The sequence below is a fragment of the Vidua chalybeata genome, chromosome 1 (assembly GCF_026979565.1).
Source record: "Vidua chalybeata isolate OUT-0048 chromosome 1, bVidCha1 merged haplotype, whole genome shotgun sequence".
Taxonomy (NCBI): domain Eukaryota; kingdom Metazoa; phylum Chordata; class Aves; order Passeriformes; family Viduidae; genus Vidua; species Vidua chalybeata.
Genome location: NC_071530.1, coordinates 83,867,664 through 83,883,991, shown reverse-complemented (window position 1 = coordinate 83,883,991; position 16,328 = coordinate 83,867,664). Strand labels below are relative to the sequence as shown.

The 16,328-nt window shown below is 41.4% G+C and overlaps 1 protein-coding gene across 4 annotated transcripts in view; it reads right to left on the bottom strand.

The window, feature by feature from the left end:
- Positions 1–10,344: 10,344 nt before the first annotated feature.
- IKZF1 (IKAROS family zinc finger 1) overlaps positions 10,345–16,328 on the bottom strand; it is a 110,029-nt gene continuing 104,045 nt past the window's right edge. For all 4 annotated transcript variants that reach the window (XM_053952329.1, XM_053952334.1, XM_053952342.1 and 1 more), the window contains one exon: positions 10,345–15,774. In XM_053952329.1, the coding sequence (XP_053808304.1) occupies positions 15,071–15,774 (704 nt within the window). In that variant the 3' untranslated portion in view covers positions 10,345–15,070. The remainder of the gene's footprint in view (positions 15,775–16,328) is intronic.

The window sequence follows — 16,328 nt, the reverse complement described above, 5'->3', positions numbered from 1 at the left end:
GAAGTGAATGAAAGCTGCAGGGATGCTGTAAAGACACCAGATCTGCTTTCTGGCTGGAGGAGAGATGATGTAGTGCTTCCTCACTGTAGGTAACTGGGGAAAAGGGGAACAACTGCCTTTTCTTCACCCAGGCATGACTGGAGTCGTTAGCTGGGCAAGGAAGGGGGGGAACAGAAAAAGGGAACTTTTGGCTGTTCAGGCTCAAGCAGGGACAAGGCTGCTGTGCATGTGATTTGGGTGTAGCATCACAACCACGAGCTCATGGGTGCAGCTGAGGTGGTCTCTCAGGTTCCCAAACAACACCCTGAGCCTGAGAGAGCCCCTCTGTTTGAGTTGGGTTGGTTTGCAGTGGTCAGGGGTAGGGTGGCAGGGTGGCATCTTGCATTCCATCGTGCCTGGGATCTTATCACCTCCTCCTTTGGCCACAGCGCGTGCAGCGTAATCAAACACAGCCAGGCTGCTTGAGGCTTTCCACCAAAGCCATGTGACAGAAGCTCCAGGAGCTTAGGCTTTCCCTAAACTGTGCTGATAGAAAATTTCAATTTCAGGTTAGTTTGCCTGGTTTTGGAGCTGGCATGCTGCAATCTGAAATTCCCTCTGAGCTTTGTAAAATGGAAACACCTGAGCACCAAGAATTAAAGGATGGCCAGCCTGCTAATGCATTGCTCTGAAAGACTGTCTGGAATGGTTGTGTGTTCACAGGGAAAAAAAAAAGCTGGCTTTTTTATTTTCAGAATTAGATCACAAAATTCTGGGCTTGTAAAAATTCCTACCCAATTCTTACAGGTTTTGAGTTCTGTACTATGGGTTAAAATGTAACAAGATTAAATTGCCTAGGCTTCTGATTTTAAATTTAGAGTGGTTTTTATGATTTTTAGTGTTAGTAAAACTGTCTCTTTATAACTTTTTGCCTACAGCCAAAGGCAAGTGTGTCTCTGCCAGCTGGGGCAGTTCCACCTAAACCTGTTGTGCAGGATCATTTTGATTAATAAATGTCTCCAGTCCCAAATATTCCTCAGTGGTGGTGAAGACCTACAAGTCTGTTTTCTCCTTTCCCAAATGAGTAATTTTATTTTGTGACACTTGCAACTAGTGACTGCTTCTCCCTGCTGGTCTGATGTAACCAGTGAGATTTCTTACAAGAGTTGTTATGAAATGGCTCGTGCTCACATACTTAATTCAGTATTCTGACTTAGGAGAATTTATTTGACCTGTAGATTTTTTTTACCAAGTATGGAAAAAAAAAAAAGAAGAGGAGTAAATATTGACACAGGAGCTTGAATTCACTTGATATATTGTATTTTTTGCACACCAATTATTTGCACAACAGAATGGATATAGATCTGGTGTAGTGAAGGATATAGTCATTTACATAGCATTATAGAAACTCCTGATTTTTCTTAAGTGATGGAGAATTGTTTTCCAGAGAGGGCACGAACCCTGGAAGCTGATGTCTGCAAGCTATTATGATGCCAGCTTCTCTTAATAAAATGAGAGAAAATTCAAACAGAATCAACAGAGAAAATGGAAACGTACTGTGGGTGGGGAGATCGATTACGTGTAAAGACACAAATTAATGTGTACTTTCAGGTGGTTTTGTCATTGATGATGTATTTTTCAATACCTGTCAATGGCTTAATTTTATATAAAAACATACATCTAGTGGTGATGGGACAAAGCAGAAAAAGAAAACCACTTTCAAGAAGGTCAGAGAACCTCTGGGCTGGCATAGCTACACCTGGTGAGAAAGAAGAAGCTCATAGTGACAATTCTGTGATCAGTTCATTATTTTTTGAACATACTTTGTGATTTTTTTTCAGTGATTTTAATGCTAAATGTAAGAGGTTCCACCCTGCTTAATGTGGTGCCTTACTGTCATATGACAGTGAGTCTGAGAGCTGATTGAAAAAAATTAAATGTGATAATTAAAACATTGTGATATCAGAAGTCATTCCAAAACCAGAAGTTTTGCATCAAAGAAACAGAAGATCAAATTTTCAGAAACTTTTTCTGTCATCTGCTGAAAATACACACTAACGCTCTGTCTGTAAATGTCTCAGAAGGGACAAGGCTGAGCACGCTAGGCACTGCTCCACTGTGGTTTCATTCATGAAAACTATTTTTCATATGCTTTTAAAAATAGTTGTGGTACTGCAACTCCCCAGATAGTCATGGTAGTACAACTCATGCCTCTGGTCACCCCAGAGTAGAGGGAATTCATGCCAGGGAATGTCACCTTTTGTCTGTAGAACAATCCCATTAAAAAAAATATCCATGTTTTAAGAGTCTTTATTGCCCCTAGAGCAGTGGAAAAGCGATGCTGCCTTATTTTTATCACTACAGAGGAATGAATGTAGTTACTGCCTGTGGGTGAATCCCAGTATCCTGGACACATACGCCTGTGGATGCAGGTGGCAATGGCACTGCTGCTCCTTGTCTTCCCCAGGCTGGGAATGTCTCACACAGCACTGGCAGCAGCAGAAATTGTGCAACAGGGTATGGGAGCCAGGCGAGCTCAAAAACTTTAGCTCTGCCTGCATTTAGGACAAGCCTGAAAGATGCCTTGCTCAGTCTATCCTGTATAAATCTTAAAAGTTTATGGAGAAATAGTTATCCTCAGGACTCCTGTCCATTTCCAGTAATAGCAGTCTTTTCCAGGGAGAGGAACACAGACAGCTGTAGTGTTTGAGTTGCTCTTTTTTTGTAGCCTGCCACCAGATGGAGTTCTTTTCCTAAAGAAGTCCATCCAATTTCTTAAGGAAAGCCCGAGGGTAGATATTTATTATTTCCTTTTTTTATCACTTAAAATCATCCAGTGTCAATGGCTTGTTGCTGGAGTTTTATTAATTATTGTGTTAATTGGATTTTTTTCTTGGGGGGACTTCAATTTTTAAGATTTTTCTGAGGGAGCTGCGAAAACCAGGCTGACGCTTATAGAACTTCCTATTTAAGAAAGCTAAGATTCTAAAAGATTAATTTTACTTCGAGTCTCAGGTCAACGGGGGCTGGGAAAAGAGGTGAAAATCCTGGTACAGTGCATTTGTATTTAAACTGATGCTTGATCTTGGAAATTTTAATAAGAGTAAATGAGCAGATACAGTCTCCCAGGCTGAAGATCCTGAAAACGCGTTGACCTGTAGATACACAGCAAGTAACAGGAACTGAGTCCAATTGACTGAAAAGTCTCAATTCATTTGAGTTTTGGTTGATAGTAAATGGCACTTGCTGCTCTTTCAGAAGTAAAAGCAGCGCCGCCCATACCCAGCGGGGCAGGGCCGCTCCTGATACCCCGGCCAGGATTCCTTTGTGCCGGGCAAGGAGTTAACTTTTGGGGTGATCCCTCTGCCAGTGTTCCACTGAGCTGTCTGGGCAGCGGGCCCAGCGGAGTGCAGCTTTGGTGGCTGGAGAAACCACTTGGCTGGTTGCTCTGCAGAAAGAATTCTCGGGAGCCGCTGAAGGCTTCAGCCCCTTGTGCAGGTTTCAAGGGAAAATCGCTGATGCCGTCCACGATCACTGCTCAAGGATATTAAAAGCCCGTTTGTGTTCCGATATAGATGGCTAATATTGCTCTGTCTCCCTGAGTCCTACAGATTCTCACTTCCCTGCTTTGTGGGTCAGATGCTCTGAAGCCCATTTACATCAATTCCTGGCACTGTTTTTAAAGGAAGCAAGGGGGAACAGCGTGAAGTCTCGCTTTCTGCCAACAACAGGAAGCGCACGCTCTTTGTCAGGCAGCTTGTTTCAGCCATCCCTTGTGTTGAGCCAACAGATTTCGGGACTACAGATTTGGTTTTCCACACAGCCCCGCTCAGCAAATCCTTGGAAAGGCAACGTCACAGAGCGGCAGCATGCATGGTCCGGGGAAAAGCCCAATGCTGCTGCAATTCCCTTTTTCGAGGGGAGTGTTTCTTTAAAGAGCAATCGCCTGAGGGAAGGGAAAGGAAATGGTGATAACATCTCTCCCTCGGTCTGTCCCGTGGGTCTGGACGTGCTGCTGCTGAAGTCTTGCTGAGGGTGATGGCTGCAGGAGTCTCCCGGGGGCCTCTGGGGTGGTGCTGTGTAGCACAGCTGTGCTGCCCAGTGAGACAAGGTGAAGAGGTGCACTCTTGGATCCTGCACTTAATTTTTGTGCCTAAAGGAGGCCAAGGTACTCGGTGGGGTCCAGAAATTTGTTGTGTTGTTTCCTGAGATGCTCACAGATCAATCCAAAATCCCTATTTATTGTCTTTCTCCTGATACATAATTTAAATTGAAACTGATATGAGACTACCATCAAAAAACATAAATCCCCTCTCTGTAATACCCGTCTTTGTGACAGCTCTTTCCAGGCCCACTTTTTGCGTGCTGACTGCATGTGACAAGTGTACTATTATTTTTTTTTTTCCCTTATCACTGCTGCAAAACTTTTTAGAAAGCTCACTGCAGAAGCCAGTGTTTCTTATACCTACCTTTGTTCCTCCCAGTGTTTTCCTGGTGCAGACACAGGCTTAGGCTAAAGAAGCCAAGTACAACTTCCTGGGAGAAATTATTTTTTTGTATTTTAATGCAACCCCCCCACCCCGATTTTTTTTTTTTTTTTTTTTTAATCTTGGTTAAATTTCTTTTCACTTCTCTGCTGCCACCAAACCTCCTGGCATTTGTCTCTTCTAGGCATTTCCTTTCTAACCCCACGCTGGCAGACTTGTCAGGGCGTGCCGTGGGGCTGAGCGGCTCCAGCCTCTCCCTCTTCCCCCTGCCCTGAAGGCTTCAACTTGCTCAGCACTAATGCAGTCCTGGGCTGCAGAAGACCTACGGTCCTGGTAACAATATTCATGGCATAAAATTATGGAAGTAGCAAGAGACTTTGTAGCAAAAGCAGATGTGGAAATGATGGGGTTTGAGTCGAATATTTCCCTGATTGCAAAGGAAATTAGGCAAGCAGTTTATACAGGAGAAGCAGAACCAAAAGGAAAGCTCTTTGCTTTCCCCCTGGGCACATACTGTTTCTCCAGAGAAGCTGTGGTGATCCTGCAAAATTAGACAAGGAGGGTGTAACAAGTTCTTCCCTATTTTCTGGAAATCCCACCCTCTTTCCACAGCTTATCTGAAGTTTCTATTTTGCACGTTCCTATTTGTGCAAAGTTTGGGTGAGCCTCATCTTTTCAGTTGCAAATGAGCCTCTAACTAAAGCCTTCATAGGCTGTTGTGTTTGTGTTTTTTTTTTTTTTTTGTTTTTTTTTTTGTTTTTTTTTTTTTTTGTGTTTTGTTTTTGTTTTTGTTTTTTTTTGGGGGGGTTCTTTTTTTTTTTATTTTGTTGGTTTTTTTTTTTTTTTAGTTTCTTCCCTGACATTGTTCGGGGGGCAAATGGAATAATTTTGTGTTGTGCTTTTGAAGGTTTAGAAAAGCATCCCAACTTGTTAAATCAGTTAGTCACCATAAAAGAGATATTTGAGCAGAACACTGTGTGTCCATAGAAAAACTGAGAGGGGGCCCAGAGGGCTGTACACCAGACAGGGAGCCCCTGTCCCAATATTGCTTTCCTTTTTTATCTGTGCATCATTTGAAAGACGTTTGCAAGGCAAAAGCTGTCTAACTCCAACAGCTAATCATGGAACAGATTATATGTCTTGGTATGTTTGGTCAAAATATTCTGTGAATTTAGGCAACTTAAAATCTTTTCATTAAGAAAGAAATGGAAGGAAAACTGGCAGGTTAAAAAGATATAAAATATTGAATATTTTGAATTAGACAGGCATGTAGTATTTACAAATATAGTACATGTGCACAAACACACATGTACTTTGATGTAATGTAAAGCCTGACTTCTTAGTCCTGTGGCCTTTTTTCAATTCTTAGCTGTTAGTGCAAGGGTCTGCAAGTGGGGTTTCCTGAGTTTACTGTCCAACCAAAGAGGAAGCCTAACCTGTGGCTAGAGAATAAATAAGTATTAGAAGACCTGGCTCCCAATCCTGATTTTGTCAAAACCTATTGCACAAGCTTACATAAGGAATTCAGGGAGTGTTTTGTGCTTCAATTTTCCTTTCAGTGAAGGGAAGGATGTAGTTGTTACACACTAGTGCTGTTGTTTACAACCTTTCAGAAAAAGTACCTTGAATTTTGGAAACTATAGAATAAATTTGAAGATAACAGGAAGAAATTATATCACCTTTTCGTTCAAAGTAATTTCCACTTGTTGTAATCTTACGCACATGGACACGCACTCATCCCAAAGTCAGCAGAGTTTCCAGCCTGCTGTGGTTTGTTTCCAACCTGCTGTGTTGGAAACAAAAATGGATATTCTCCAGGACTCTGTATCTCCAGAGAACGGGATAGTAAGAAAGAAAAAAAAAAATTTAAATTAGTGACAGCATCAAAGGAATTATTGAAAAGGACTTACACCACATAGTTCTCTGCTTTGTCAGGACTGAAGATACTAAAAAGGAAGTGTGAATGTATATGGGAACACCTGTGTTGGCTGCCTGGATTTGGCAGGGCTGGGGGGTAGGGAGTTGTCACTTAGATCTAAATAGAAGAATAGTTTTAGTTCAGAAATTGATTTTATGTTTAAGGATAGTCAAGAGAAGACGACAACTCTCCCATATTATAGTAGGCACTATAATAGGCATGCAGCCATTAAGAAAAGTGGATTTTTTTTCTCCTGAAATGCACTGGGTTTGGCTTTTCTTAATTCTGTAGTAATAACCCTTATGGTAGAGAGCAATTTCTTCACTGCTGAACTTGATATGTTAATTTTTCCACCCAATCTTCTACCACCCTTCATTTCCCTTCTGGTCTGCCTATCACTTCTGGTACATTTGCTCCTACTTTCAGTGACCAATGGTTAAGCTATCAAGAAGTAGTTAATGAAACTCAGGCAGATGCCTGTAGTCTCCTTCTCCTGGCCTGGGCTTTGGAATTTTGTTGAAAATGCTTAATTTTAGATTACTTGTTCTATTAGCACATGCATTTAATTGTTTTCCTAAAAACACTCGAGCTTTTCTTCCTCTGCTCTTTCTGCTGATCAGGATCCCACCTTTGTTTAAAGGTCAGTTAAACATGATGGAGTTGTGGCTCAGGGAGAAGCAGCTGCAGGGTCTGTTGGTACTGGGTGTTCCTCAGAAGCCTGAGTATTCTCACTTACTCAGCTTTACACTGGTTCCTGCAGAAGAAATTCTCTTGTCAGGTACTATCATAATATCATAATATAATTAAAATACACCTTATAAGACTGGTTGGTGTCTCAGCCTCAATTACGGAGGTGGAGAGACAGATGTTTCCAAAGCAGAAGTAACCATTCTAATTTGTACCAATACTTAATGAGTCCGAAAACCCCCTCTGTACATGTGAGTGTTGAGCACAATTCCCATGTGCATTTGCTAGACTATGCAAATAAAACACTATCTATATTATTAGCCAGGAACTAAGTGACTGGATGCAAAGCAAAAATAAAGAGTTTGTGAATGCTTCAGAGCTGGATTTGGAGGGGTAAATCGCTTATGTGCTGTGCTAAAAAAAAAAGAGAAATTCATGTAACAGGGCTTTGGTTACTGCCTACAAATATGTTTTTAGCAAGTATTTACACCCTCTTCTTTTTCTTCAACACAATGGAGAGTAAGTCGTATTCTGTCCTATAGCTGCACTGAGGAATCTCTGTAAGGTGATAAAGATATATTTTTGTGCACTGCAACTATCAGTGAAATAAATCTGGAGTGTTTGAATCCAGATTTGAACAACCCTTAATGTTAAGAGCTCTGTGTATCTCTCTTCTGATTCATATGACATATTAAGGCTGTAGTTTCTTTAATCCTTGTCAATGCAACAGGGACACTGCAAAGTAAAATCTGTATTCACATTACTATCTCATTTGAAACAAAATAGGAAGGAATAGAAAAAAAAAAAACCACACTTATTTTCCTTGTAGCACACATCCCATCTATGTTTTAAACTGCCTCCTCAATACTCAGTTTATTTTCCCATTTATTTTGGTAAAGTGCATGCAGGACTGGCAGGTGCAAATGCTCTGACATGTTGGTGAGGCTTTGCAGCCAGAGGCTCCTATCCCTGCTACCTCAGGCAGATGATCTTCCCCCACGAGAGGATGCCAGGCTCCTCTGGGGTCCTTGGCTTTGTTCTTAGTGGTAAAGAGATTACAGGGGATGTTAGCCCAGGCTCCTGTATCCAAGCCCTGGCATTCCCGTATCCAAGCTCTGTGAGTTTTGGGGCATGCAAACAGAAGAGATGTGTTCAAGGTCAGTTCTGCTGCTTGCTGGAAAGTTTATGGACTTCAGATTGAAAAATCAGAGCATACTAAAATCAGTCACTAAGATGTCAACTGGCTGAACAGAGAATGGGGTTTTAGCCCTGAAAGCTTCAGTGGACATCTGAGAACTCACACCAGAGGTTTCCCTAGAAGAAAGCTGAGAGCAACCCCAGGCAAGCAGTCAGGTCACATTTAAGATTTAATCTGGTTGAACCTTGAGTGGGAAACAAGAAGTGAAAACTGTCAACTGTGCCCAGATCCATTCAGATCACTTCTAGGGACAGTTTTGATACCAAATTATCCTTGTTATGCAAAGTTCCTCACCAACCGGCTGGTTCCCAGTTATGCATGGGGAGAAGCGGTGGCCACATCTGCTTCCCGTTTTGCCGTTTCGGAGACGAGCCATCTGTTTGGCCTCATCCCGAACAGCCTGCTTGGGGCTGATTAACTTCCTCACCCCCACCAGCCCCTGGCTCACTGTCTGCTGCAAGGTGTAGATTTTTTTTTCTACTTTTTTTTTTTTTTCTTTTTTTATTCTCTAACTGCTCATAAACCAGAACCTTCACTTCTCTCCCAAGGGACAGGAAGGCGTTGGTTTGTGTGATTTGCAGCCGCCACCAGCGGCAGGAACAGAGGCAGCTGCCCTCTATCATTCACATGTTTCATATGTGTGGTCACGACAGATAAAACCAGGAACTGTTCCATGTCCTGGGATGGCTTTAAAGCAGTGAGACCTTTCTCTATATGAAAAGGAAAAAAAAATTGTAACAATAAATGCAGCAGAAATCTCGCTGCAGTTAACAGGGATCTGTTAACAAGAGCGGGGTTTCAGTCATACTTGTGCAGCCTTTTTTTGTTTAAATGTGATTAACTCCTGTTGTCTGAAGCCTGGCTTTGGATTTCTCACTTCCAGCTATCCCACTTTCAGCGAAACTTTGCAAATTTTTGTCCTTCCTGTTTTCTGCATGCCCATCTACTGGCCATTACAGCAGGATTTCAGAAATGCTTCTTGTCTGCTGCTGCCAGTGACTTCAATTTAGCAGCCCTGAAAAGTCAAAGTCTGTGTGGCCAAAATAAAGAAGCATTAAAATTTAGAAATTGGGATGTCCTGTTAAGATTAAGATTTCTGTTGTTTTCCACAGGCCAGGTGTGAGGAATTTTTGTCTTTCATGATGCGTTTTGACCAGAATTTGTTCTCATGTACAATTTTCCTTCCAGACAAGAAGCTTCATATGTTTCATGCTAGTGGACACAGCCTGGCTGGTCCATAACAGAGAATGCCCTGGAGGTCTGACCCACAAGACAGGAATGAACAGTTTGTTCAGAAATCAAATATTTTGATTTTCCAGTTGCCACATTTTCAGTTTTCAAATGGCCGGTGCTGCTGCTGAAACATGAAGCTTTCAGTGAAAGCTTTTCCTTTATTTTTGACCATCTCACAAGCTGATAAAAGCAGTGCAATATCCTCAGTGTATTGGCAAAGTCAGGAGCATTTCTGACTCCTTTCCCCCAAGAAAAATGTTGAGTGATTCTCTCACACACACACAAACACACACAAACACACACATGATGTCAAAAAGCCAGGAAACTGTTACATTATCAGATCCACATGCTCCAGGTCTGGCTCTGAGTTCTCATTTTGGTATCTCTAAAATATTTGTGTGTCTTTTAGTGTATTTCTTGATCTCAAAAACACTGTCTGTTGAGCACAGGTTAATGCTGTTTTGGTGTTTTGATGCCTATGTATGGATTGGGAAGCCAGTCTGGGCACTCGACGCTGAAAATGCTCACCCTTGGTAGCTGTAGGTTTTGTCTGTGTAACAATTTATATCTTGGAACCTGCCACAGTTTCTGATGTAATTTAATCAAGCTATTGGAGTATGAAAAAATATAAATGTGTTGATTTGAAAGAAGTCTTTGAAACATAATAGATAAGAGACCCAGAACAGATTTTTAGGTACACAAACTTGCATTTAAATCTGTGGATGTCTCTAGCTAAAGGTTTTAATAACACTGATTGAGAATATTACATTTGGTCTATTTTTGTGTTTATTATTATTAAACAGAACATATTTGTTTTGGAGAAAAATTGCCAGCTGAAATAGAAATCTGTAGTTTCATTTACTGAGAACCAGCTATGATGGGGAACAAAGAAACTAGGAAGTTAGCTCCTTCATATATTATGTAGTCATAGTTTATGATGAAACTATACCACAAAAACTTAAGGAACTTAAGGAAAATTTAGATTTTGGGAAACTGTAAGAGAATTAATTGCAATACCATAAGGGCTTGTTTTGGGGTTGTTTTTCTTTCTTTTAAAATCTCTCTTTTTTCAAAATTATACAGTTGAACAAATGGAAATATTTCTGAAACTTTATAAATGGTGCTTTTTCTGAAAAAAACACTGATTCTTGTTTGCATTAAATATGTGATGTGAAATTTACTGTGCTGGAATCTGAAGAAAGAGGGACACCCGCAGAGAAATCACCTTTGTTATGGTAAATAGTAGAAATAATTTCTCTGTGTTTTATTTTGAATTACCATAACTCTACATGCAGAAGTAATCGTGTTCTGTAATGACTCCATCTGGCTGGTGGGAGGGAAGGGTGCAAGGGAGAGGGCTGGAGGGGAAGCACTTCTCAACAGTCGGCTGCTTGCAGGACCTGGGAGATTGGGATGGGCAGGGACACTCTGGATAGCAGGTGGCCATTTCAGGACCTGGAGCTGGCTGAGCAAGGCTGCCTGACGTAGGAGGTGAGGGCAGGGTGGTGACACAGCCTGGCTTTTTTTGCCACGGAGTTTGGATTGCGAAGCCAGCACGGATGGACTCCCCGTGGTGCAGGGAAAACATGGATGGACTCCCCATGGGGCTCTGTCAACCTGCACCTCACCTTACTCTGTGTCCTCTCCACACAGTCACCACCCACAGAGCTGTGTCCAACACCTCCTTCACCCACGAGGACAGCAACAAAAATATTCTGGGGCTTGGGGTTTTTATCTTGTTCTCTTGTCTCAAAAGATACATCTCAGTTTGCAGACATAATTTAATAATATTTCCAATTTTTATGAAATTGCTTTTTTTTTTTTAAATACAATATTCTCAAAGAAAATGAAGTTACAATATAAAACCACAGGAAAAAAAAAGGTGTAAATACAACTTTTTCCATTAGAAAAGGCAGTGCCTGGGGAAGAATGGGAAGCAATTATTTTTTACTTTTTAAAACAGATATAAACTTAAAACCACTCACATATTTACTCCTTTTAAAGGTCAACTAAGCCATATCAGGGTATTGCACCATAGCAAAAAAAAAAAAAGAGAAAAAAGAAGATTACATTAAACTTTTCTGAGGGCACAGTTTGTTTCAATGTACACAGACACAACATCCTATTTTCATGCCATCCTTGCATATGTTCATAAATAAAATTACTGAACCACTTGTTCCTAAACAAATTTAAGATGATTTTGTGCAAAAGAGAAAAACACTGGAAAAAAAGCAAAACTAAAAAAGCCCTTTAGCGAACAGAGGATGCCATTTGCTCTGCCTTTAGACTATGCCCTGATACACTGTGTCTTAATATACTTACTTATACTACTGTACTGTTTATTATACAACATCAACATATTCTGTTATAGTATAAATAAGAAAACTCCAGAGCCAGGAAACAAACCCACTGTGTGTGACAGTGCATCATCATGTCATGCCAACCATTTTAGATACATATACACATACGAATGTATATAAAATATTAATGATACACAAAGCCGCAGAGAGGGCATGTGCACGTGGACAGGAGGAGCGACACAGAGACTCAGACACGTGCGTGTGTGCACAGAGATGCGGTGAAGATAGCAAACCTAGCCAGGAATCAGAAATCACCTTTCAAAGCTGTGTTTGAGGCACACTCGAACTCTCCTCGAGCTGTGCTTGTTTACACGGTTCATGCACGTGGCTTTATTCGTGTCGGTTTTTCGTAAAAGCAAAGAAACAAAACCACTGAGTGAGCTGCTGTCCCCCTCCCCTGTATAGCTGGGGGAGTCTTAAAATGAAGGATGGAAAAAATTATGACATGGCATATATACTGACCTAAACCTAAGAAGAACAGGAAAGAGGTCTAAGAGCAATAAAAGCAGAATGTTTCTGTACAGCCAATGTCTGATCTCACACAGGACATTGCAGCAGGGCTCAGAAATTACTTTGTCCCCTCTTGTTTGGCATCAATCAAAATTGGAGAGGGGTAAGAACAGCTGAATGTATCCCTGCCAGCTATGAAAAATGAAGCCATTCCAACTGTACTTAAAGAAAAGTAAAAATTAAAGGAAACTCATCCATGTAAGTTAACCCCTGGGAAATCCTCTTCAGATCATTCCTATACAAAATATTTGGTAATGCCTTAGTGCCAGGTGAATTGAAGCTGAATGTGTAGCAGGCATTGATGACAAGACCATGGCTGGGGCACGAAAGTGGCCAGGGATTCCTTGTGCCCAGCCCTTGTGCAGCCTCTTGGGCTGGAGAGTAACAAGCAATAACGTCTCAGCTGAGTTACAATGCGGGAGTAGAGGGCATCAATAAAGTCCCTTAAGGCAACTGAGTTCTAATGTGGGGAATAGAGATGATCACTTTTGAGTCTGTAGTTCACGCTGCTCATTTTTGGGGGATAACATGTACTAGTAATGTGTTATCCTGCTGTGGGTGCATGCACCAGTCTGTGGGCATTCCTACGCAGCATTCACCTCTGGTGACAAAGCCACCACACTGTCAGGCTCTCCTGCACGTTCAGTGTAAAAACACCACCGTGCCCACGTGTCCAGTGAAGCAAGTGCCTCACAGCTGGCATGAACAGCCAAAGCTTGAGGTTGTGTAAGCACACATTTGTGATTCATTTTTTCATCAGTATCCTTCCTCAGCTTCAGTGTTGTTGCTCCTGACCTACACCTGCCAAAGTGAAAGCAGAAGAAGGAACTCAGCATGCCTATAATAGTATGTGTATATAAGAAATGTTTATCAAATATAGCTGCAAATGTAGTATCAGGCCACATTGGCCCAGGTACAAGCAGTTTGTGGTCCCACAAATCTGTTTTATAGTAAATATGTGTGCTTGCATGCACTTGTGAATGGAAAATCTGTAAATGTATGACAAGACTGCTAGTCTTGTTGGGTATTCGACTGTGTTTACTGCAAAATATCCATCCCTTATGCAGAGTGGAAGTATTTATACATTAAGTTAATAAGATGGGTTATTTTTATGAATGTTTCCCAGGAAATATTGCAGCACCAGTGACAGATTTTTATGCAGCTGCAAAAAATTTATTTTTGCCCAGTCTTAAAGCATGAGGGTGTTCAGGGAGAGAAATGAAATATTTGGAAGAGGAAGCTAAGTAGAAGCTTTAAAAAAGAGATTTTTTACAAGATGTGTATGGAGTTAAAATCTATTTGTCATAGAAGTTTTGATTCTAACTGAAGCTACAGTACCTACAGCAAAACCCACCATGGAGAAAGATTTTGGTGGACTTTTCTGCACTCTGCAATGTGCTGCAGCCTCTGGTCTCCATTCTGCAAAATCTAACATTTTTTGTATCTTAAGATTAATTCCACTGGAGTAAAAGTAACTCAAAGCACTTACTGAAATGACTGGTTGGACAGGAAGTAAAGGGTCACCACACCTTTGTGGGCCTTGGTCCCTCATTAAATGGCAAATGCCAGGAAAAAAAAAGACAGCTGCAAATTTTGACTGGCTGGTTTCATTAATTTCAGTGCTTTAAAAATAATCAAATGCAACACTTATGAGTAGAGCCACAAAATTTATAAGAGGACATCTTCTGTGCCAGAAAAATGAGATTTTTTTATATGTAAGAGAGGGACATTTGGATATTTTCCAGACAGTTTAAAAATATGAAAAATGTGTTTAAGGAGACTCCCCACACATATACCTATCTACTTTCTCAACTGTACATCATACTCTTCTAAATAACTAAAACTTTAAAGAGAAAGAAAAATTAAATACATTGTAACTTTTATATGTAGAGTAAGGAGGGGTTGCTTAACAAAAAGTGGGGGTCTATTGGATAGGAAAATATTTATTCAAAGAAGAGCCAACAATACCCTTTTTCTATACAATAAATGCAATTCATACTTCACAGAGTATAATACAGGGGTGTTTCTTCTATCTTTTGCATTCCTGCTTGCCTGCCTAGTGACACAAACAAGGCATGTTGTGCTGTCAATACCAGTAGCACCCTTGCCAGTGGAAATGTTCTTCTTCTTACCACCAAAGCAGCTCAGAACCTTCTGGCTGGGGGTCCCGTCCCACCCCAGCTGTCCATAAAGTAATCTGAAATGGGTCTGAAATGGGTCCCTCCATCTTTAGTTGAGTTCAATCTTCTCAAAATAGTCAAATAATACCAGAAATTAAAAAAAAAAAAAAAAACATATCACACATCTGGTAGAAGAGCTCTATGCTCAGGGTGCTAAGAGAGAAAGCCACTGCTGCCTTTTGTGTCCTTGTTGTGTGGAGCACCTCGTGTGTGGTTAAGAGTTCTGGCAAGGGGGGCTTGCAAGAAGCATCAGTTCAGGGAAGGGCTTTCAGCTATGTGACTACAAAAACTCCTACTTAAATTACTAAGGGTTTTTGGTGATCAAACATTTTCAGTAAAAACTCATTTTAGAAAACTGAGTTGCAATGCATGCTACCAAAATGAAATCCCTGTTCTTGTGGGAGAACATTGCTGAACTTATGATTCTCTTGTGACTTTTACTGTCCAGCTGACTTTTGCTTTGTTGCTGTCATGGCTCGTGCAGCTCCTCGTGTTGAGGCTTGATCTGTGCCAGTGTTTTAACCCATGTGGAAACGGTGCTCCCCTCGAGTTATGTGAGAAGAGAATTCGTACCTGTCCTGGCTGTGGTAGCCACACATGTTGCATTCAAAAGGATCACGGAACCCGTGGCAGCCCATATGGATTGTATACATCACATGATCCAAGAAAAGGACTCGACAGTGTTCACACTTGTAAACTCTTACTTGCTCTCCATTGCTGCTGATCACTTTGAAAGCATCCTGGGAATTGTCAGTACCTGCTCTCAAGACATCGTATTGCCTGTTTTCTTCTTTTATAGAGATGCCATTTCTTGCGTGGGCACCTATGTGGTTTGTCAGGTAGATCAAACCACTGCGCTCCTCATTATTGCTCTCTGTATCTGTTGAGTCTTGGCAGCTGTTGCTGGGAGAGACATCTCGTTCCGAGGAGACAGACTTGGCTTTGGATAGCAGCAACAAGTTTTCCACTGCGCTGTCCTGAGGGAGGTTGGAGCGAATCTGATTGTCCCCGAGAGGTTTGTGGAGCTGATACATGGGGCTGATGACAGGCACTACCTCAGAGGCACCCGGCGGTGTCTGGACGAGGGGACGCAGGGACTCTGCCCCCAGGTAGCTGATGGCGTTGTTGATGGCCTGGTCGATCACATGCGTCTGCATGAGTTCGTTCTCCTTCTCGTAGTTGATGCTGGCATCATATGGAAGATCGGGCAAGCATTTGTCACCTGCAGTTTAAAACAGTGAGGAGTTAGGTGGCTTATTTCTACATGATTAAGGAAATGAACATCATGGATTAATAAAACAGGGAAGAGGAGAGTTGACCGAATCCACCTCTGAAATCCACCTAAGGTATTCACGGTTCTCTAATACAGCTGCTAAGAAAAGTGATGGGTTGGTGGTCTTTTCTTGCATGCATAATAATTTGAGTGTTTTGAAAAAGCAAATGGATGAAAGAAACTCTGGAAATAATTGTACAGAGCTACAGTTCATTATCATGGGAGCTACAGATCTAGTGCTTTGTCATGTCTTTCTCCTTTCTCACTGTTGTCCCTCATCTGCCTCCTACAGTGAGCAGAGGCACTCACTGCCTTTGTGGCTGCTGAAGCAGGTGTGCCTGCACAGCCACAGAAAGCTTGGCCTGATGCTTCAGAGCATGAAGCACATTATCAATATTTTTACCTAAAGTACTACATTCTTGGACTGGAAATTGTATGGTTTAGTTTCAGACCTACAGTTTCTTAGAAATAACCCATATCAGCAATGTGGTCATATATGTGCC